The sequence below is a fragment of the Ornithodoros turicata genome, chromosome 5 (assembly GCF_037126465.1).
Source record: "Ornithodoros turicata isolate Travis chromosome 5, ASM3712646v1, whole genome shotgun sequence".
Classification (NCBI taxonomy): domain Eukaryota; kingdom Metazoa; phylum Arthropoda; class Arachnida; order Ixodida; family Argasidae; genus Ornithodoros; species Ornithodoros turicata.
In genome coordinates, this window is record NC_088205.1 from 61,238,235 (window position 1) to 61,262,835 (window position 24,601).

Here is a 24,601-nt window from a genome sequence, read left to right on the forward strand (position 1 = left end):
CGTGCAGGCTCCAAGCCTGGTGCGTAGTCAGGTGCCAGCTGGAAATTTCGTTTTCATAAACCATTGTGCATGTTTATATATATATGTTTGAATTACCTAGCATTTTCCCTCATTCACATACTCATAACACGCGTGACTTTGACAGGACCTGAGCATCGGTTCAAATTCTGCGCCTGTTTGGGATTTAGAACTGAGTTGCACAAGATTGCACTGTATTAAACATTCCATAAAAAGGCACGTGCATGCGTGCTTGCTTGTTATTATGCTGTTTTTTTTTTCATGTAAGTAAAGCAGAACAAGAAAGCCATGGCTCTTTGAGTTACTCTTTGTTTGCCACAGTTGCCCTTGCAACCCAAACAGGCAATAAGCAAAGAGGCAAACATAGACATGCTTACAGATAAGCAGCAAAGCAAGTGAGCATGTATACAATTAAAGCCTTACCTGCAAATACTATTTACTAGCTATTTGCATATATCAAAGGCAATGCCAGCAAAGCCAGTGCACATAAACTGTGGTCAACATAAAATGATGTAAACACACTTGCACTTCGGTGATGGTCTAGCCATTATCTAGAGTTAGATAATACGAGCCTCTTATGAAGCCCTCACGATAAACACCATAAGCACTTTCTAGGAGTAGCCTGCTTTCCAGACTCAATGTCTACAATACATGATGCAAAATTAGAAACATTAGAGACAGATTTTTGAAACAAAGGTAACAACTAACAGTGTCATGTAAATGGTTACAATGTTGGTAACTAATAAGAGAATCCTGTTGACATAGTGGTCATCATAAAAGGGAACCTTACTTTAAACATATCCTCTGTCGGAAGTGTGGCCGACCGCCCTCGACCTTCTACCTCTTTGCCTTTCCTCTGAAAGTATCATTTTGTGAATGGTTCTCGTTAATACCAAAAGAGAACACGCAAGGTCCAAGCAATCCCAGCACCACGAATAGAATGCATTTTTCAGCAAAATTTTCAAATAGTATAAAGTGCTCTAGATCACAATTCACGTATATTTATAATTTTAACAATTGCATGTCACAAAGAAGATGCTACCATCTATAGAAAACCTTCTTAAGAGCATATGCACTACAGTCCTGCCTACCCGCACTGTACAAGAATGACTACAGTTACAGCGAAAGTGCAATAATTCTTTTTCCAGTCTAAAACTAAGAAGATCTACTACAACGCAAAATACAACAAAGATATGCATTCCTCGCAGACATTAGAGACTCGACTATTAGCGCTCTGCTCAGCTGAAAAGTTCAGTGCAATAGCTACGCTGTTGGCAGTTCTTGTCCCTCTTGTACAATTTCATTCCTAAATCCTCATAATTTTAACATAAATCAATTGTTACTACACCCGTATTTTGCACGGATCTCGACTGAAAACACTCTTCTGGACACTTCATTAGGACTTCTTGTCATCTGTGTGAAAATCCGACATTTTTGCTATACACCTATCTTGCCTCAGCACCCTGGTAAAACCACTGATATGAGTGAATTTTAATCAACCTCAAAATTAGAGATTTGACATTTTCCATTAGTATCCGGCACAGGCGGCAGGAGGTGCAAGGAATTATTTTGATGCTGCCTCGCTTCTACCACTCATGAAACCACTGATAATGCTATAGGTTTATCAACCCCTAAATTATCACTCTTCTCAATAGTTTGTGGCCTATGCTTCGGACATCTGTTGATTATTTTGATGTGCGTCATGTTGTGTTCACATGCACGTAAATACAGTTGGTTATTGCAAGTATATGAGAAACTCACTCACACCTTGTTGCTAGAAGCTATGCTGACAGATCTGTGAACTATACTTCACACCGTACCACGTGACTTTAATTGCACAATGCCTCGTCTGATGAGGCAGACGAGGCATTGTGCAAATAAAGTTCCTCAAAAACTATGCTTTTTAGATCTTCTGTGGAAACAAATTCAGTGCCATGAGGACAGTACTACAGACATAACAGTTTACAGGTTTACACAACAAACTCTTTAGGTCGACAAAAAATGCACTCATATCACAGGTGTTACCAGTTGAGCAGAAGTACTTGGGCAATGAAGGAAAAAAATATACACAGTCCAGTTTGGTAGGGAATGAAGACAGGGACTGAAATACGGGGGAAATGTGATACTTATTTTCACATAGATGACAAGAAGTCCTGGTTAAGTTTCAAGAATACGAAGTTACTTTTAGTCAGTGTTACACACTGCTGCAATAGTGATTAATTAATGCTGTAGCTGAGTTGAATCGCATGACACATGGATAAATTAATATCAAATCCGGACTAAATTTTTAAGCATTTAGATTAATATCTGTGTCATGTAATATTAATTTGGGTGGCACCTAGACTAGAATTTCGGCATCTGCATTACTTCATATGGCACAAACAGGTTAAAATTATGGAGACTGGATCAAAATGAGCAGAATGTATGCATTCTGTAGCTTCCACATAAAATTATTCACATCTAAACACATCAGGTGGGAGTACGATATGGACGTTTGGAAATGTGTAGATTTACAAACTCAACTTATATGCATTATGCACTCATATCAGAATAATACTTCTACACATGAAGAACCTGTAATTTCTTTTGTGCAACGGCATAAAAGTAGCACACAACAAAATGAACATACAAGCTTAAACGTATCTCATAGGCTAAAAGATCTGTCTGCATTGTGTGCACACAAGACAAGGCCAACGCATCAATTCAAAGGCAAGGTGCAAAGGTCCAAACTGTCCTCATGCTTTCAGATCAGTGCACAGACACGGTGCAAACAACATATGCTGCAAAAACACGATGCAATGTGCTCCGTATGCAAACAAACTGTTCACATGCTGAACTGGTTACCTTGAGGATGGTGTCAAAAGAATTCGTGAGTGACTTCTTAGCCTTCTCCTTGAGATTATCAAATGTGAAGGATGGAGCCTTGATCTCCAGCAAACCCTAAAAAACAGAACATCACAGATAACATGATTGTTAAATCTATGCTGGGAATAGTAAATCTTGGTACAGGGTATTGTATAGGTAAATTAATGAAATGAAAGGTAGGTAAATGAAAGGTATTTGGTTTGTCTTTCATATTTTTCATGCTATGCCAGCTCAGTCTTCAGAAATATTTTGAGGATATGCAGTGTGAATCCAATATCAATAAAAAATAACTGTTTATTGTACAATATGTAACATTTTTCTTCCCAAATGTTATGATCTCCCCATGGCGGGCAGCAGTGGATCTGACGCCCACCGCTCTGTCTGATCGCCCATCTCTGGCACCGACCTGCCCACCACTCCTTTCTGTCGTGTTTCCCATCGCACGTCAGTCGTACTGACATTGCCACTGATATCGCGCCATTGGCGCGTGCCTCAGACGTCCGGTAGGGGTTAGCTCCTTCTCGATGTTAGCTTGCCGTCCACTCTTCGGCCCACCGAGGGTTCTCCTCATACTGGAACAGTCGAAGATTTCTTTCCGTTGTCCAAGCCATCTTCATACGTTTGCCTCGGAAACTCCGAAACGCTGCCCAACTTGAACGTTGCTGTTCGTTGTTTCAGCTGCTTCGATCACTTTTCGCTTGAACGCGGCAGAATAAAAAACGCGCTTTGGGGCCATCACAAAACGTATGTGCAAACGCGAAACGCAACTACAGTAGAATCCTGATGATACGAATCTCACGGGGTCGCGGAAAAAATTCGTATAATCCGAAATTCGTATCAAACGAATTAAACCAAAACAAAAATTGAGGCAAGAAAATAGACAGTGACTGTTCATTTTCCGTTACTGTCAATGAAAGAGGTCGGTTGTAACGCTTTTGTGTCTCCGTTTTTGGCCAATGCTGCCCAAATACGCGAGATGATTCAAAAGAGGTAGCATGTGCTTTTCACCCACGAGTCGCGCGACAGTGGTCTAAAGCAAGCTTCTCCTAAAGCAAGCAGGCGTTAGGTGAAGCCGACTTGCGGAATGGTGACGCGTAATGTTGCCACAAGTTGTCCTGATATGTTCCCTCCATATGTTCTGGGGTTCTGGTCGCGGTTTTCCGCCGGAGCGATGTCACACAGCTTCGCGGTTTATTGTTGCGAGGGGGTAAAAAGGTCAAAACAGAGCTAAGGTGATAAGGTTCCGGGCCGTTCAATCCCTTTGATCTTATCTCCACCACCGCCACCAAAAGGAAAGTCATTTCTTGCATTGCGCTACATGATGTAAGGGAGTTCGTGGTGAGGATCACCCTCACTTTTCGAAAGACGCAGCAGCATGACTCGCGCGCTCTCGCGTCAATAAGGGGGAACGACCTCTGTCGTATCCTCAGCTAATTCGTATCATCCGTAAAGGCAAGATAACTCGTTCGTATCATCCGAACTCTAATACATGGGAAGAATAGGCATTCCGGCCGGGACCGGAAAAGAATTCGTATCACCCCGAAATTCTTATCATCCGTGATCGTATCATCGAGATTCTACTATAGCACCGAAAGACACGAATCGCGAGACACAGCTGACAAGTGAGAGAGAAGTAAGTCACGTGGGATCGCCTTCCGGTCTCCCCCTTTTGTCTGGCGTTTGCACTCTCCGTCGTGTGGTGGGAGGTAGAGCACTGCACGGGCCCGGGCCCCCGACCCGGCCCGCGGGCCGGGCTGGGCTTGTTATTGGCTGTGTGCTCCGGGCCGGGCCGAGCCCGGGCCGACAAAATACGCCAGCACCGCGGGCCGGGCCGGGCCCGGGCCGTTAAAATACGCCACCACCGCGGGCTGGGCCGGGCCCGGGCCGACAAATATGTTCCCGAGAGTCAGGCCCGGCCGGGCCACGCAGCTAATTCCACACATTGGAGATGCATTAGTTCATATCATCATGCGCTTGCGTCATTCCTGTGCATATTTTGCAAAGACAAGCAAAGAGTACTGCATTATGCATATGATTCGACCCTCTAGAACATTCTCCAAGCCACTTTACATTGCTCCTGACTCCTCACATATTTCACAATCACTTTGGCAAAGCTTGGTGAGAGGGATAGGGACTGGGAGAAGCAGTTTGTCGACAGCATGCTCTATCTCCGCAAACTCTTGACAGTGTAACGATAACGCCCTGTGCGTTCTGGATTTAATTTGGTCTCGTGCGGTTACGGTGTTAAACCGCCATCACTTGTATGTTTGTCTTCTCTCCTTATAAATTTACTTATAAATTTGTTTGATAATCGCCAGAAACGCGTACGTCGCGGGTGGAAATACTAGGCCGGGATCTACTCGCCGGGTCACCGGGCCGGGCCGGGCCGGGCTCTATTTGCTTAGACGCCGGGCCGGGCCGGGCTCTAGTCACTGGGTTACCGGGCCGGGCCGGGCCGCATAAAAATATGAAGGTCCGGGCCCGGGTCGGGCCGGGCCATTTTTCGATGCTCCCGGGCCGGGTCGGGCCCGGAAAAGTCGGCCCGTGCAGTGCTCTAGTGGGAGGTATGGTTTTGATTGCAAGACGATGTGAAACACTTCCCATACGACGCGGTGGTGGAGAAGTGGGCCAAGTTAAAAAAACAGGAGACTGAAAGTCTAAGCACACTGCGAGTGTGGCAATAAATATTTCAACTGGCAAGACCAAGTGTGATTACAAAACCGTGAAGTCTTTATTTGTGGCACACTAAAAACTATAAATAGATAGTGAAAAGAAAAATAAAGCTTATCGTTGTCATTACTGCATGTGTTGCTATGCCAGAAGATTTTTTAGGTTGCACATCACATATATTTCGTAAAATGAACGGGTTTTGAACCAGTTAATCGGTCTGTAAAGTGGTTTGAACCAATGCGTATACCATGCTGCCCTAGAACTGAATTGTAACCGAACCTTTATGCCTGAACCTGAACCAAACTGATAAAAGTTTCGGTTTGACACTCTGGGCTGCACCATTTCTTGATGGTGATCCTTACCATTGGTGTGACCATTGTCACACAGCGCAATATTATTCCTTTTCGTCACACTCACAACCTCAATCTCATAAGTTGTCCACTAGGAAGTACCGCATAAAGGTGTTATATCTTACTTCTTGCCTCTGCCCTTGTGGCTGATGGGTATGCTTCAGCTGCTTCCTTTCGTACAGCTGTCGCAGGAGTGTCATGTACACTTCATTACCTTCTTGTACTGTTTGTACTTGTGCACCCTTGAAAGGAAGATCATAGTCTAACAAATTCTCTTTTGCAAGTGACTGCTAGGTGGGCAGGATCTTGGCAGCATACCTGGTATTTCGCTTGTATGTTCTGCTTGTCAGCTTCAGACAGATTGTAAATTCGCCTCCCTATCACCTTTCGGCAAGCTTCTGGTGACAACCCTGAAAAGATAAGAAATAGCTTTGTTTCATCGAACTAATGGCAAAGATATGCGTAACTGCATGAATAACCTCTAAAATTAAAAATTATATCCTCATCAATCATAACTGCATATTACCCAAAGGACTTTAAAAAATTTTGATGTAATTTTGTACAGCCACAAAGGTAATAAAATGGCAATGAGTATTTGCACACCCATTCATTTCTTGGTTTATCCTTGCCCGAATTTTTAGGCACGAACAAAAATTGTTTTAGGTGCTAATAAAAGGTGCTAAAAATCCTGATTTAGGCATTATAGGCACTATAAATTGTTGATTTTCTACATCTGTAGCACTGAAACCGCAAAAAGAAAGTGAATAAATCAGTTTTATCTGCAGGAACAATACCGTAAACGGGAGTTGTAGCTGTGTTTCCAATTGTTCTTATTGATACTACTATGGTGACAAGGCTTCGAGCCATTGCCACCCGTTCCATGACACTTCGCAGATGGACTTGTCCTGGGCAGTATTGGCAATATGCGAGATAGGCTTCGAGCATCGGAGGCTTTAGTGTAACTCTAAAATTTTTTTGCCCTCGAACTTTTTAGGCTTTGCCTTCTAGATTTCGTTTTCAGCATCACCACAAGGCTCACAATAGTAGCAAATATGGGGGATCCAGTCCGCTCACACTGGATGCAGTGTTACTTTCGCTCGTGTACCTATGGCCCTGGCTGCCCACAAGGAGGACAGCTTGCTAAGATTGCCAAACTGTAGTGAGTGTATGGGACTTGTACGTAAATTTGTACGTCACACCCACCCCGTTGTTAGCATTTAACCTGTGTCAAATTCGTTCTACAAAAAAGAGAAAAGAAGAAAAAAGAATAAGAAGTTAAAGAGCGCTTTGGGACCTCTTCTAGATGTAAGCAGAAAATAGCGCGTGTTCCAGATTGCAACAAAACCTTTATGAAACATGCCTATATTTTTTTAATAACGGCTCGCGAGACAACACAATACTGGAATAGAGAGACAGAATGAGTGAGCTCTGTACCGAGTAATCGATTTTCAATTCTCAGCTTACAATCCAATACCTTTGAGATAATCGCTTCTTTTAAACGATCGATGGTTTCAAAAGGACGTGCGAAATGACCCGTGTCAATTTCTCCTGGACAACGGTGTTTCGCCACCACTTTAGGGACATTATAGGCATTTTTTGTTGTTTTGCTGTCGGGGTTTTCGGCATCTACGCCAAAATAGGCACTAACACCGGAACAGGCATTTACAGGTACTATCAAATCGATACAGGAGGTTCCCCAGAACCCAGTTGGTGCTCCTGTATAGAAAAAGGCACTATTAGAACCACACGAAAAAAATAGGCATTTGCCTAGCAATCATGGCTCTCATAATAAGTAATAAGAAATCCGATAAGGCACAAGATGCAAGTAAAGAGAACGGTGTGGCATACTGTATTTACTAGTATATTGGACGCATTCTCGTAAGGAGCGGCAAAATTCTCGTACTTTTTGTTTCTTGCACATTAAATGCACCATGATTTTAGTAGCACGGTCGGATTGTCTCGCGCAGCCAACGAGAAGGAGCGCCCGGCGCCAGAGATAGGAACGAAGAATGTGACGGACATCGTGGAGTATTTTGTACACACTTTATAAAACCGAAGACGATTTGATGAAACAGAATCGCGATGTTTGATTCTGGAAAAATCGCCATGGATATTGCTAATACGTCGCGACGATGAGGCAGAACCACGACGTTCCATTCCGGGGATATCGCGGCGAATATCTTTGAATAAAATGGGAGTTAAGTGTAGGGTTCCAATTTTCTCCCATGTACTATTGAATGCACCCCCTCAATGGCACAATGTTTTTGGGTAAAAATTGTGCGTCTTATACACGAGTAAGTGTGGTAGGTCAGATGATAACACATCACATACCAAGCTGAAGAGCATTTTGTCCGTTAGAAAGACAACATAAAGTCTACATAGGGCTTCCGATTTTTTGTATTTACTGCAAAGCACTAATAAATGTAGTCCGGTACACTTTTTACGTGGTTGGCAAAAATAATGATACCCTGATGGGCACTAGAATAAGCACTTGAAATTACCTGTTGTATCAAAGTATCTGTCAATAAATGTAACTGCCACAAGAGTTTTTTTTTATTTCTAGCTTTTGGACAGCTCACACGAAACGGTGGCGAGTGCTTTCAGCTAGAGCTCCCAACTTGCCCGTGCAAGCCATATAGCAAGTGCTGCATTAGCACTGTTGCAAAAAAGAAATGGTGTGCTATGTTGTCTGAATGCTTTGACACACACCTGAAAATTTATTACAGCAAACTCAGGTTTTAGCAGTCGGCATTATAATGAAAAAATGTAAATAAAGCCTCCTGTTCACAGCGTGTATAAGGTATGCCAGTTTCATTACTTGCTTTTCAGCAAGTGTCTTCAGGTTTAAAATAATTTGTAGGGGTGTGCGAATCCGAATATGTTAAGTCGAATCGAATATCGAATCGAATGGGGGAAAAAATTCTGAATACCGAATCGAATATCGAATATTCGTGCAAAATTTACAATATGTGACTTTCGCACTAAAAATTTCTATTTTGTAGCCCATGGCTTTAGCGTAATTTTTCTGCCATTAACTGTCACAAGAGAGACATGCAATTCTTCTGTTTAAAGCCCCTACTCTTCAATTTTACATGAGAGTGCTTGCTGCTTTCCAGGTGAGCCTGCACTTACTGGAGTACTGGAGTGGTTACCTTCATTTCAAAATTTTATGTCAGGCAGTAGCATGCTACACGGATGAGGCTGTAATTGCTTCAGACAACCACATGCCATTTGTGAAACAAACAAATTGGCACCCTGCCTCATCTTTGTCATGAACACCCTTTAGTTTCTTTGCACTCGCCCTAGGAAGTTGCACTACTGAAATTTTAGATGTAAAGGACATCTTAAACTGCACGTGGGAGGGGCGCCACCCATTCTCAAACTAAACACCGTCCCACCTGTGTTGGTCCTGCAGCAAGGGCAGTTTCGTAAAGCAGGCTTCACTTAAAGCACGGAAGCATCAGGTGAAGGCCCTAGGAAGTTGCACTACTGAAATTTTAGATGTAAAGGACATCTTAAACTGCACGTGGGAGGGGCGCCACCCATTCTCAAACTAAACACCGTCCCACCTGTGTTGGTCCTGCAGCAAGGGCAGTTTCGTAAAGCAGGCTTCACTTAATGCACGGAAGCATCAGGTGAAGCCCACTTTCTGGTTGTGTCGTTCATATTCGTGGAATAGTCGAATATTCGAAAATTCGAATATTGGATACTCGATTCGCGAATCGAGTAGTTTGATATTCGATTCGAATTCGAGAACTCGAATATTCGCACACCCCTAATAATTTGGTATATATACACATTTACACAATAATTAAAAAACCACCAATTCATGTTGAGCAAAACAACGCCAATTTTTCAAAGCGAATTTTTCAAAAATCAAGCACCAGAAACAGGAAACCCTAGCTGCACACCGTTTCACAAGTACTGGCCAGTCCTTGCACATTCATCTCTCAGCCTCGATTGCTGCAAAGGTAGTTGAAGCATGCGTGGAACTGACCTTCAAGCTCAAGGCAGAGCTTGTGGAACTTCTGCATGGGACAGCTGTCACAAAGGCTCTGCAGGAAACCTGAAGGTGGTTCCCTCGTGGGCTGCCCGGTCTGGTGTGCACTGTGGAATGCCTGCTTCATGGTCTGCATTATCTCATTGGCCTAATATGTGGTAGGGGTACAACAAGTCCAAGTCACAAACAAATAATACCTCATAAATATAACCGAAAACATGTTGGATACAAATCAAAATGCTATCTAGACTGCTGAAGAAGAAAGATGTCTTCGTGTAGTATTGTGAAGCCGCAAAGGAAGTATTGCGACAATAGTGCAGCCTTTCTATTTCTCAAGGGGCACTCTGTGGCTTTGTGTTTCCTGCTTTCTTTTTTCTTTACGTAGAATTTACGTCTCTTTGATCATTCATGTGGCTGACACCTGAGAAATTTCACATTGAGAAGTTTCGGCATTACGGTTTTGTGCAGGACTAAATCAATAGAAATAGTGGAATTAAGAATTACTTAATTATTGACCTAATTAGCTAACCTAATCAATGATTTAAAGTAAAATTCACCAAAGCAAATACCTTACAGACCTGCAGTTTTTACTTTGGTATGTACCTTGCAGGCCTTTCAAACCTACATGTCTACTGTACTGTAACACTACAAACTAAAACTAAAGCAATAAATTGTACTGTAACATTTCACAGTGATGCAAAATAGCCATGTGGTAGAGAACTAAAGTTTAACAATGTTAGTTAAAGTTTTAGCAAATAAAGATTACCCCAGTGGCAAATCCAGTTGCAGGGGGGGCAAAGCATTAGGGTTCCTCTCTCCCCTCCCCTGCTATGCAGGGTATCTTTTCTTTTTTTTTTTTAATAAAGATTTTTCAAATAAAACTACAAGGGCTATAGACATCGTGCTTTCACTTCTATCATCTCTGGGCCGGCGGACGTTCTTGGACATCTGTCGCTCAACCGTCGAATGACTAGTTACCTAAAAATCGTCAATTAACTTTTTAATTATAAAAGCTACGAAGTTGTCCCAATGACAACATCTGTTCCTTTCGGTCACCTGATATCGTAGCCGTCTTCAGAACAAAAATCCGTTTGGTAGATCGTCCGCAAAAAATTCATGAAGGAACACCATGTTTTTCTTTATTTTGTTCCTTGCTCACCTTCTGAGATGCGTCTTTCCTTCACTCCCAATGTCAGAGGGTGAAGGAGCACAGTGCCGCCTCATGCGCCGAAGATGAGCTTTAACTTGCGGAAACAAAATAAAACCACATGTATCAGGTGACACTATCGGAACTGCCCTTATCTTGGGTGAAGGAAAGACGGGTCTCCAAAGATGCGCAATGAACAACAACAAAAAAAATTTGTGTTCCTTCACGAATTTTTTTGTGGACGATCTACCGAACGGATTTTTGTTCTGAAAACGGCTACGATATCAGGTGACGGAAAGGAACAGATGTTCTCATTGGGGCAACTTCGTAGCTTTTATAATTAAATAGTTAATTAACGATTTTTAGGTAATTAGTCATTCGACGGTTGAGCAACAGATGGCCAAGAACGTCCGCCAGCCCAGAGATGATAGAAGTGAAAACAGGGTGTCTATAGCCCTTATAGCTTTTTATGAAAAATCTGTATCGAAAAAAAAAAAAAAAGGACACTGTACATAGGTAGTTGAAAAAAAATTAGAGGCAGACAACGAAGGTGTAGGAATTAAGGAAAAAAAGGGGGGGGGGTATATTTACAGGTGGAAAGTTAAGGGGGTACGTCGACGTTGCGGCGGAAGCTCCGCCTTCGTCAGGACGGACGTTCTTCATCAGGTCTTTGTCCTGACGAAGGCAGAGCTTCCGCCGCAACGTCGACGCTGTCATCCATGTAATGGCAGGAGATGCCAGATTTGCAAGTTAATGCAGACCGCACAAACGGTCAGAAGTACGAATTCCAGCTTTACCGTCAAGATCAACGCAGACGTAGACTGTAACTCGTGCAACGTTATCTATCTAATCCAATACAACACATGCCGGGCCCAATACGTGGGTCAGACAAAAACTTCTTTCCGAATTAGATTCAACAATCACCGATCGGATGTTACCAAGAAACCTAATCTTCCAGTCTCACGCCACTTCAAACAACCAGAACATTCAATCAACAAAGCCTCAGTTTTTATTCTCCAGTCGAACTTTACCTCCGACCGCTCCCGAGAACAACGGGAATCTTACCTAATTTACAAATTCCGATCGGCCATTAACGAGGACCCTGGCATGCTGTCAACAATAAGAAGCCTAACAACCTAGATAAGACCCTGTGGCCTTTTCTCGTTTCAGCCAGATCAAAATCCCCACTGACCCACAAGGACGATGACCCCACTCCTGGACCTGACACAAAAACGCTCTGGAATTTCCCCAATTGACAACTGCCAGGTGGCGGGAATTTCCCCCAACCGACCACGTCATTCTCAAGCCCCTTATCAGCCTCGTGACCACATTTAGCTCTTTTGTCCCGAAGAAGGCGGAGCTTCCGCCGTAACGTAGACATCCTCCCTAACTTTTATGATTTTTAAGTTTTAATAAACCCCTTTTTTGTTACTTCCCCTACTTTCGTCTTCTGTCTCCCATTTATTTCAACTATAATTACGTAGCCGTCCGATCCAACTCCAACTTTTCAAGATATATATATGTATATATATATATGTGTGTGTGTGTGTGTGTGTAAAAGAAAGAGAGGGTCTGGAACTGTCCCTGGCTGACTCACACAAGGTTTAAAAGGGTAATGCCATTTGTGGAGTCCAGAGATGTAAACAAAGACTAGGTGTAGAATTACATACCACTTCTACGGTGGAGCACTTGAATATGTAGAAGACATAGTTGTCAGTTGAAGTCAGCGAAGCATCTCTACAGTTGAATCCAAAATGGTCTGGATGTTTCACACCCTAAACGAAAGTGTAGCTTTTATTTGTATGGGAAGTGATATTAGTGCAAACCACACAACCAGAGGAAGCAGAGTTAAGAAATGTTACGAAGATGTATATTTCATAGAAAAAGATTATGTCACTTTTTAGAGATGATTCAGGATTTCTTCAATCCTAGAGAGCTTCAAAGCATGTCAAATCGTTAATATTGGCTAAAATTGCACTTTTGTGTTGCTGACATTTTTACGATGGCTGCCTGCCTGTTTCCTGTAGAGCAGTGCAGTATCAAGTCCTTGGACAATAACAACAACATTCAAGACTGTCAAAAGTGCAGGAAACAATAAATTGAACTGAAGAAACTGATATCAGATGCCACTTTTGCTTGTTGGCTTTAGGATTCAGTGTTAAACGATGCTCATTGTACTTCATCCAATATTATGACCACTTACGAGAGAGCAGCGAGATATATCACTGAAGGGCTTGTTGACCAGCACTTGCTTTCGATCTGTACTGAGCAAACAAAGCTCTTTCTTCAAGATGAGGAACAACATGGTTCGGTTGTTACGACGTCCAGTCTCTACAAGTGGACGCCTGAGATCTACGGATCCCCCACTGCCGACACGGGTACGGTATATGGGCAGAGATGTCTGCTTGGCCGGACGTGGAATATCACCACTTATGGAGCGCACACGTTGAGCAGTCAGTTGTGCTGGAAAGTAACAAATCCCTCGAGTAAAAGCTGTCCGACATCAAACCTTGACTTGCAGCACACAGACAGGTAACAAACTAGATATACAGGTGGTCTCAACTAATGTGCTAAAACATTATATTGAAAAAATGTACTTGTCTGATGATTATGAGGGTAACAGTGTTAAATATCGGTGAACTTTCACCACATCTTACGACCACTTTGATCAACTTCTTTCATGCAAGAAATTGAATTTTCTGAATTGAACTCCACAATTCACCAAATGAATGTAACATTTTTTTATCCAGAATCAGAGAGAGCATGTCAGTTTTACCTTGCTCCATTACAGAATACTACATTCCCTGATACAACGGTAATAGCTGGGGGGGATGGGGGGTAGAGAATGTGAAAACAGCCTCTTTGAGATTGTAACCTGTCGTATGTCAAAAGTAGATATTACAGATCCCCATATTTTTAGACATGTATATTTTTTAGTACAACCTTTTAACCCATTCTGGGGAAACATCCTGTACGCCTATATTATAGTACTGAATATTATGCACAGACTTTAGTCAATGCTAAGTTGCATTACAATGTGTTAATGCAGAGTGACGACAGTGCCTGGTTTCTCTGTTACACTGGGACAGTTGCAAGCTGTTTGTCTACCCAAACGAACAATTTATTTTCTCTGTAAACGCTCAGAAAACTGAAGTCCAAGACAGAATAGACAAAAATGAACATCCTCAGAAATGCCTATGCTCTCTAACCTCCCTCACCCCCCCCCCCCCTCGCCCCCCCAAAAAAGAAAAGAATTTAAAAGAAAGACATGCTTACCATTTTGGAGGTCCTGGAAGACAGATTGTTTGGACTGGGAGTCCAGGCTATGGGTGTGTGTTATGAGGGTGTGAGGCGACGGTGGTACAAGGCTATCCCTCACAATACCACACTTATTCCCACAGGTTCCTTTCAGGTTTTCCAACAGTGCTTCGCTCGAGGTAGGGTCGAGACTCTGGGAGTGCGTTACTAGAGCAACAGGAATAGAGTCCTCCCTGTTGTCCACATTCTTGTCGTGCTAAGAGAAAATAAGTTTAAATGAGATATCACTTCAGATATGCTTAAGGGCTGTTTATTGTTTTCTCTACTGCATACTTATTTATTTATTGATGGATCTACTCCACCTAAAGGCATTAGAGTAGGGAGAATTCGCACAAGATAGAAGATTGAAAAAACGTAACAGTAATAACAGTGTCCTAGTGTAATAGCCAAGTCAGCTTCCAAATGTCGGGACATCCTCCTTCTGGACTAACCCTTGGTTGGAGCGTAATTTCCCGCGAGACTCACCCAACCAAACATACTTAAGTTAAATAAGTTCACCTTCGAAACATGAATGCACAACCACGGTAGACGCCTGTTCTGTATATATGCAAGAACACACACATCGTAAGCATACGTTATTTTCACAAATTAAGCTGATAATTGCAGCTCCTAATTAGACAACTGAGGAACAATCCTAGAGTAAATGTCAGCAGTGAAATAAACACCAAGCAGCAATAGATATTAGTCATAAAATTACACTTTGGATAGATTCCTAAAAATAAATGTTCATTATTCTCCATTTACATGGTGACAGATGGCTGGCTATTCTGATCTCTAATTGTCACTAAAACACGGCACGAACCTCACAAGACACACACCATGCGAACCAGTTTCAGCAGTTTGACACAGGATAAAAGGACTAAACATGCTCTTAGTGGCAGTTATGGTGAGAGGTGTACCTTCTATCAGTAATGAAAATCATGAATTGCATCTAATAAGCATCATTGCATAATAAGCCATCATGTAGGGACATGATCTAGAAGACATCTCACGCACAAAATACTACACAACTGATGAGACAAGCACCTGTCACACACTTCACTGGGAGCGACAAGCGTTTGGCACCATATCCGTGGTTGACATGCTCAGTTTCTGACACTTGTGGGCATGGGAGAAGGCGTGCAGATCATACCATGAATACACACGATACAATGTGCCACGAGTGTGCGCAAACGTCCCGAGGAGCATGACAATGACATTTATTTAACGCAGTATTATGGAACTAGGTGTGATGAAGGAAAAGTACCCATGACTTACATGAGGAGATTCATCTGCCCCACTGACTTCAGATATATTTTCTAAAGAACTGAACTCGCTGCTGGGGCTGCTGATGTTGCCACTACTAGAACGGCATACACCAACATCCACTCCTTTTGTCACCTGTCACATGCAAAGATGAAATGGAAATGAGGGTAGAAATATGAAGTGCTAGTTCACTTAGGATGATAATTTTGGCAATTCTCATTATGTGATGGGGTACTGGCCTGCCTGAGCCAAATGGCTCATGGGTAGGGTTCAGAATCCCAGGCAGTTTTTACAATCCCAAGATTTCTAAATGTGGATCCCGGGATTCCGGGATGGAATTGGAATTTTTTTGCAACTATCCCCAGGATGCCATACAGGGCTGTATCCTCCTGCACATCCATCCTATCAATATTGCGATACAGCGCGCATTTCCTGTCGTCCCCACGGAACATTCTAGTGGAAGAAAACAACAAAGAAAAGGTTGTCATCGGGCAAAAGTTTTGCAGTGTATTATATTGAGCAATCGCACCGTGCCGGAATATCAACTTTGCATTAGAATGAGTCATCTTGTCATCTGCTACGGAATATTTGTGGCTGCGCCCCAGGATACTTCTCGCCGTTAGCAGTGCACGAGAAGACATGACGTTCAGCACTTGTACCTACACTGCAGCTAAAATCAATGGCGTTTTTCGTGTCTTCCACTGGAGTATTCAGAGGAATGCCGCTTGTGAGAACACATGGAATAGTGCACTTTGCATTTCTCCCCTTTTATTCATCTACAGTAACTGTCATGTTCTCATCTGGAGCAGCCGAGTCTAGTTTTCTGAAAAGGCTGTCTCCATTCTGTCAAAAGAAAAAAAGAAGAGAGATTCTGCAGAGGGAGAAAGATAATCTGGCAGTATTTTGTGTAGCCTTATGGACCAGAAGACTCCTGATTTCATAGGAGTTTCAATGCTACTCGCGGTCACGGCTTGCGCGGTTCACATGAGTGGGCAACTAAAATCTGTCATGTGGTTCTGTTTCAGACTGCAAATGATATCTTTCAGTGAAGGGATACCTGAAACCAAAAGTCACTCCATACCACCTAGTATTAATTGTCAAGAAAGACGAGATTTGTTATCCCGAAATCCCGAGGTGGCTACACGAAATCCCGGGATTTGGGGACATGAAATTATGCAGAAATCCCGGGTTCCGAACACTACTCGTGAGCTGCTCTCGGCAGACAGATAATGAGGATAGCGCAATGAACAATGAAAGGAATAACATGCACTGGGAACCAAACAGCAAACAGTATTATTGGTAGACATATGCAAGAAACAACATAACAGCCTTGACACTAACTAATGTACATAATTACTGAACTACACTAAAAGTAGTACTAAACTAAAGAACAATAGGTATTAATGGTTAGAAAAGTACAAGAAAGAAACACAAATAACAGCATTGATACTAAGCAACATAAGACAATTGTTGTTGTTAAGTCAGAGACAATGGAGTGCATCATGGCTTTCGCACCGTAGTAGCCACTCTGGTAATACAACATCGCGATGAAACATGATGCAAAGGTATGACTTCCTGGATCGTTTATCAATTTTATGCCTCTACATGTACATAATAGTAGGTAAAAATACGAGGGGTGTTCAAGTCAAACCGTGACTTTCTGTCTCCTGAGTGTACAAATGGCTCGCGCTACTTCTTTTTCGTCATTTTCACACGCGACAGTCCTCCGCGTTCACCACATGGTGGTCCAAAGTTTGTGCAAAACAGAAGACACGTGCTGGACAAGATGACCGACAACGAGGTAAACGCACACATCGAACAGCGAATTGCCATCAAGTTTCTCGTGAATGAAGGAGTAAATTCGTCTGAAATTCACAGAAGACTTCAGCCTCAGTATGGCCACGATACACTTAGCCGCAGCAAAGCGTTTGAGTGGTGCAAACGGTTCCGAGACGGCCGTACATCAGTGCAGGACGATCCCGGCCGGGGCGGCTCAGAGTCCAGTGTCAGAGTTCCTGAGAACATCCAACTTGTGGAGCACCTGATCCTCAAGGACTGACGGATAACATGCCTCGAACTGGCCCGAAAGACGGACCTTTCTGTGGGAACGTTGAACACTATCATTCATGAACACCTCCAGTTTCGGAAAGTTAGTGCCCGTTGGGTCCTGAGGCAGCTCTCCGTGTTTGACCGGCAGAGAAGACTGGAAATCTCCCAAGAGCTAAGGCACCGTTTCGACACTGAAGGACAGCCGTTCCTTGATCGGGTCATCACGTGCGATGAAACGTGGGTGCACCATTTCACTCCTGAGTCTAAACGTGCACCAAAACAGTGGAAGCATCCGGGCTCGCCAGCTCCCAAGAAGTTCCGAAGCACCCCGTCTGCGGGTAAGGTCATGGCCACGGTTTTCTGGGACAAGGCTGGCATTGTTCATGTTGATTTTCCGCCCAGTGGTACCACCATCAATAGTGCATATTACTGCCAGGTTCTCAGGGATGTGCATAAGGCGCTGAAGCAAAAGCGTCCAGGCCTCATCACCGAAGGAGTCCTCCTCCTACAGGAAAATGCACGCCCGCATACCGCGCGTCTCACGACACGCACCTTACAGGAACTTGGCTGGGAGTTGCTGCCACATCCCCCTTACAGTCCAGACCTCGCCCCCAGCGATTTCCATCTCTTCGGGACACTGAAGGCGTTCCTTGGGGACCGCCACTTCAGCTGTGACGACGAGGTCAAGAATGCGGTCTGATCAATGCTGCTAAGCGCCGGTACGGATTTCTACGCTGCTGGCATCCAAGCCCTCGTGAAACGCTGGGACAAGTGCATTAGTGCCAGCTGAAGATTACGTCGAAAAATAAAACTAATTTCTCGCCTGCAAGTTCATTTCACTTTTGCGAAAAATGAAAAGTCCTGGTTTGACGTGAACGCCCCTCGTACATAGTTGAGCAAGCTTTGTTATGACAATACCAGCTACGTTACTTCTTATTTCCCACTACTACAGCCAGATGCCCTCGACAGCAACTTATTCAACACTTGAACTGCGAAGATTGATTGATTGATTGATTGATTGTCAGAAATTCTGTTACCAACTCGTCATTGCGCACCTGGGCAGAAATGCCATTCACACCAGGAGAAGCTTCAATGCTGTTAATTTTGACAGTTTTTCCCTTGATGGAATCGCCCAGTTGCTGCTTCTGTTGTTCTTGTTGCTGCTTGGCCTTGAACCGATCCACCGCTTCATCAAGGAATGTGTGAGAGTTGTGCTTGGATGATCCCTGCAAGGTCACGGAGGCTATATAGAGGGTTTTTTGTTTTTATTCTTCACATAATTTTTATAATAAAATCTATTAGAGCTACCTAGATGCACTTTTCGCAGATGGGTTATGCTGTGACGCGACATCCTGTCGGAAAGTGTATCTGACTACGGGATGACTAATTACCTAAAATACATTAATTACCTTATTAATTAGATGTGGGGGAGATGTGATATAGAATAGGAGCCAGCCATTATTTCAATATCTTATTTATATTATATTATATAATATTCAATTGAATATTATAATATTTTAAATATCCTGAAACAAGCACATGCTTTGAGATATAAATCGCTAGTGGCAAATTCGTGTGGACATTTCTTTGCAGCTTTCTTTGCCAGACGCTGAGCAATTGCATTATCTTGGTCAAAATGCGGCAATCGCACATGTTCTCGTGGCACTTTTGGAGTGCCATGCATTACCAGCTAGCACTTTTTCCCCCAGCGTCAATACAGCCGTCACATCCGCATTGCAAGGGGCCCGCATTGGCTCTGATTGGACCACACTATACCAACTTCACCTAGATACAGAAGGCCTGCTTATTGCCTCCTCTCCCTCCTTCACTACATGGACATATAAAGTCAGAATTCGTCTGCTACTCCAAATCACCGTTCTACGAATTGAAGCACTCGCAAATGATTGCAGCTAACTTGGAACCTGTTGACTATACCTGCACGCCGAAGTTAACCATCACCACCACCTTAACAAGGGTTAGCAGACGACGCAACACAGAGCCGTATATTAAAGGTGTTGCGCCACTTTCTCTGATGTGTTGAAGCGTAATATATATGCATCGTACTGATTATGAGTGAAAAAAAAACATGAGAAAAAGAATTTTTCCTCTCGCTAGATTGGTTCGGAAAATAGGCGCAGCCAAAAACGACGACCCAAGGTGTGACCTCACGGACCCCTCTCCCCCATTTGGCTTGGGAGACGCGCGTCTTCCCTCGCTGCTCCCGTGTGACGTCACCAATGTCGCTTCTTCGGGGCCGTTTTTCTCCGTACCTGCTCACGTCATGGACCTGAAAACTTGAATATGGGATGATGTCGGGTGATAGAATAGTTTTTCGTATTTATCTGGGAAAGCTGGAAGCCAACTGTCACAACACCTTTAAAATGGAGTCTGGCCATTAATGGGTCATGCCTATACTTGAAGCTCGACCCACTTTTTCAGCTTTTTGACAAATGAAGTCTTGAAATATGGGGCACTCTCAATCAACCTATCCTCACTATTTGTCCCCCTATTCAACAATGGCAGCGCCATTTTGTGTGGCAAGTGGATTGGTTTGGGATTGAGATGGATACCTCTCGCGATCTGCAAATCTAGTGAGTTTTTGGTGCACACGCCACCTAGGCTGCGCAAGGCATGTCGGGAATTGTCGTCTGCTTCTGTCGTTGTACCGCTGCCGGCAGAACCCCCTGCTGGTATACAGGGTGTGTGCAGAAAAATATGACCCGCGTTTAGGCACATAGCTTGTTGCCTACCTAACTAACGAACTTCCGGTGGCGCACGATGGCGCATTTATGCGTGCGAAATCTGTAGAAAAATTGTGGAAGCCATACCCAGCTTAAAAAATAAACGGAACAACGAAAACGTCGGCTTCCGTGCATCAGAATAGTGCAACATGGTGGACAATAGGGTGTATGTGAAAGGGCAACGTGGTGCACGTAGGAGAGTTGTGTTCAAGTACCGCTAGGGGAGCTATCGGTGTATAAATCGAAACGATGTCCCACATGGATGCTCATCGGTAGTACCCCTAGCGGTGCCTGCACATAACTCTCATGAGACGGAAATGCACTACAATGCACTGTCATGACCGCCCTATTCTAATGCATGGAAGCCCATGTTTTCGCGCTCTGTTTATTTTTTTACACTGAGTATGGCTTCCAGGATTTTTTTGTAGCTTTCGGACGCATAAATACGCCGTCGTGCGCCACCGGAAGTTCCTCGGCTAAGTAGACAACGAGTTACATGCAAAAATGCGGGTCATGTTTTTCTGCACACACCCTGTACATCTACCGGCGACAAAACGTGTTATTTTCGGTTAGATATCGATAGCGGAGCATCAGTTGAAACTGATTTTCCAGAAACTTAAATGAGGATGTACATCTGCAGCGTAAAATCAGAGTAGTCTGTGAAAAATCTTTGTCACGATATCCCTGCTTCACCGCGTTTGTTTTCGTTGCCATTTTGGGTGGCAGTCAGTCTTGGCAAGGCCAACATATATAATAGAGGCCTGAAAGCTTCGCGGTTTCCCCAGTTGGCCACATGTGCAGGCAGTGGCGCTTATTCCGTGGCCCAGATTGATGTCGATGTTGTTGGGAACGACCTATTTGTACGGCGGCCCGTGCCAAGTTTCGGATTTCCCACCGCATCTCTCGTTCTGAAAAAAGAAGTGATTTCTCAACGGTAATATGGATTAGCGCCACGATTGCATTCACACCCCGTCTGGAAGGAGGGATGTTACATGACAGTGAGGTATGCGCGTGTGTGTGTGCCGCTCTACATATGTCTCTTTTGTATTTAATATATCTGTATTTTGATGATTTTGATGAGTGAATGATCGCGTACTGATGGGGCAATAGCCTGCACGTTCACGTGCCTTCTCAGTGAGGAGGAAAAATTGCCACCAACTTTTTTGGCATAATTTTGGGCCATTTCATTGAATTTATATTATTCTTAAACTGTGACAGAGCAGGAAGACAAATTATATGAAAATAATATTGTGAAGAATATGAACTGTGGGAGTTTCGACTGCCAAAAGCATCAGCAGTTTAATTGGCACTACTGAGCAAAACGTTGGCAAATACTCATTTGTCCCTCTAAAACAAAGCTATACTAACAGCGGTTATTTAGAGATATGTACAACACATACAGTCATATTTCTGAGCTATTTACATGGGCCCGCTTGCACGAAACAAACTTAGTGTAATACTTAACGAGTTCCCCACTTAGTGTAGTGCCGAAGCCGTAAGTGGCTTGCACGAAACTTTTAGAACACTAAAGTGGTGGCGCTCGCTCCGCAAAATTTAGGACGCTGGCCAAGGGTCCTAGGAGCACCCTAAACTACCGCACTAAAGCTTAGGACTAACATGTCAGCTGCTATGAACCGTGTAGCGAGGATTCGTCATTGGCAACAACTGTATCTCGCAATACAGTACGCATTTTCCTCGCAATACCAACAACGTCTCATTTTTTATGCTGTGGGTGCCGTAAGTTTTGTGCTTTTCGTTAGCAACTTATCTCAAAATGATCGCCGCGCGAAATGCCTCTTACCGGCACTGCTGGTGGCGATAATTTCCCAATCATCGAGCAATTCGAGACATACTTTGGGCCACAGGCTTTATTTTATTTAACGAAAGTATGCAACAAGTGACCTAGCTCGTTCTTGCAGCTACAATGATATTACAATACCTTATTTTGGTTCTACAATCTGTTTCCGTGCGACGGCAGAAGCAGACGACTTCCCACAATCCAAACATGCAGTGACGCACGACTTCCTGGGATGAACTCCGGAAGTTCACTTTCTACCAATGAGAGCCTCCGAAAACTGCTACTGCTCATAGCCACGATCCACTTTAAAACACTTAACTTAGGGCGGTCGTCGAAGTGTTCGTGCAAGCCACTTAACTGCAACCCTAAACTTAGTGCGTTAACGCGTTAGTGCAACACTTGCCAAGTGTTACACTTAGGAAGGTTTCGTGCAAGCGGGCCATGGAGTAGTAGGTATTGCTTGTCTCCATACGTCGTATAACGTTTGGTCGACAGGAAATTGGTGAAATGAACATTTATCGGTGCCGTCCCTTCTGTCGCTTCTTGAGCCACATCCTTTAACGCAGCAGTGAACCATCGCTAGTCACGGGTTTTGTGACTACTGCGCTATCAACCTGGCTTCGCAGGCACTGCTAACGACTGTCGTCACATAACTCCCGGCAGTTCCAGAAATTGCACCCTTCCATGAAGAATAACTTGATGTCTCCACCCCCTTTTTTTGTGTGTGTTTATTGTTATAAAATTTATGTTATGTCAAGGGGATGAAACTCGGGAGTTCCTTTGCGGACTAAAGTGAGGTGCTGCGAGCCTTTCGCTTCATCAAACGTCATAAAACGTCAAACTTTTTACGTCGAAGCGCGAGTTCTCTACCGAGAGCATCCCATTGGCTCCTGCGGCCGCTCCCCCGGTATGCGATCGCTCATTGGTCAGTTTGAAATTATAACCTTTTCGTGGCGCGCGTAAGCCGGCACCGCCGTGTCTGGGGTGCCGGAGCAGCTCGCCATAAGGTTTCGAAATATGGTGCAGCAGGGACGCACGCAAAGCATCTTTGCCGGTACCGCTTTGGATGGTTTTTAGTGCCCGTCGATACCGACTCTGAAAAACTCGAATCCTCTTGGATACTTCTGCAAGTAAATTCAGTGATATATAAGTGGAAGGCAGGTCTGCTTCGCTTGCTTGGTGCGACAACGATTCAAGAAGGATCAATACTGTGTTTTTCCACTCGATGGCAGGTAAGTCAGTTCCTATTCCATTCTGCCGCTTGGCGTAGCACAGCATAGCACCACACCTGTGGCATATACGCAACATTTCGGCCGGTAGAATTTTTAGTTTTCACGTTTTCTGATCCCTGTTCTGGTCTTTCTTGCTCAGGTATCAACTAGGTACTGCTCAACTCATATCTGCTTCAGAAGAGCATCTGCGTGGATGCAGTAGAATGGATAAGCCACTCTGAGTGGTTGGAACATCATCTTTCGGCTTAGCAGCTGCACAGGTCCTTTTGTGACGGGTCAGCCTTGACATGTGACACTACACAAGCAGCAAAGGGATATGGACATGTTTCCTGTCATGCTGGATTTGTGAATGTGTGTGCCTGTGCAGTGAATTTACTGATCTACTGTGAAATCTTCCACGTGAGACATCAGCTAACAGTGAATGCGAAGTTGCTTCGGCATATTACTCGAACTTCAGAAACAATGTTCATGTCAAGTTCGTGTTTGGCGCAGATACAGAAGGCTGCATATGTGTGATTTTGAAATACCAATCCCGAAAAATAAAGCACCTTGTGCAACAGAAAGAGCCAACACTTCCGCGTTTTATTTATTTCACTGGATGCGAACGAAAATCCAGAACCGCCAAAGCGGGGGAGAGAACAAAGGGGAAAGGAAAAAAGAACGCCTCGGCAGCGTCGCTTTACGTCACCCGTCACCCAGGGAGACAAAATAAAACAAAGCAAAAAACTACTCTACCGAGGCCCAACGATTGGCCCGACGTCAGAGGTCACGTGAGTTTTTCCCAACCATAGAAATATACTACGCGTTCATTCCCCTAGTTATGTTATGTTACAAGTCTTTCTCCGCGTTGTGGTAAATTGTGGGTAACCTGAAGGCTGAAGGCTACCAGGAAATCCGGAACTAGAGCAGCATGTAGCAACGCAAAGTGGCACGGTCCCAACATCGACACTGATCTGGTCCACGGAACGAGCGTCGCTGCCTGCACAGGCAGCCATCGGGGGAAACTGCGAAGCTTTCAGGCCTCTATTATATATGTTGGCCTAGGTCATGGCGGCCCCCGTGGTAAAAAGCAAACCAATCAGACGCCCGGAACTGTGATTGACAGGTCGAGCCTCTTTTCGGGACTCCTCCCAATGGCCAGACTCCCTTTTAATATACGGCTCTGACG

At 43.9% G+C, this 24,601-nt stretch overlaps 1 protein-coding gene across 3 annotated transcripts in view; it reads right to left on the reverse strand.

Moving 5' to 3' along the window:
• The window catches only part of LOC135394540 (TBC1 domain family member 4-like), a 92,528-nt gene that overhangs the window by 20,219 nt on the left and 47,708 nt on the right, over positions 1–24,601 (reverse strand). Inside the window, exons 3-12 of one of the 3 annotated variants that reach the window (XM_064625324.1) lie at positions 18,718–18,888; positions 15,626–15,748; positions 14,327–14,564; positions 13,254–13,513; positions 12,721–12,825; positions 9,901–10,051; positions 6,222–6,313; positions 6,029–6,145; positions 2,863–2,958; positions 809–874 (exon numbers count right to left, since the gene is read on the reverse strand). In XM_064625324.1, the coding sequence (XP_064481394.1) occupies positions 809–874; positions 2,863–2,958; positions 6,029–6,145; positions 6,222–6,313; positions 9,901–10,051; positions 12,721–12,825; positions 13,254–13,513; positions 14,327–14,564; positions 15,626–15,748; positions 18,718–18,888 (1,419 nt within the window). The remainder of the gene's footprint in view (positions 1–808; positions 875–2,862; positions 2,959–6,028; positions 6,146–6,221; positions 6,314–9,900; positions 10,052–12,720; positions 12,826–13,253; positions 13,514–14,326; positions 14,565–15,625; positions 15,749–18,717; positions 18,889–24,601) is intronic. The other 2 variants (XM_064625326.1, XM_064625325.1) reach the window with 2 other exon arrangements.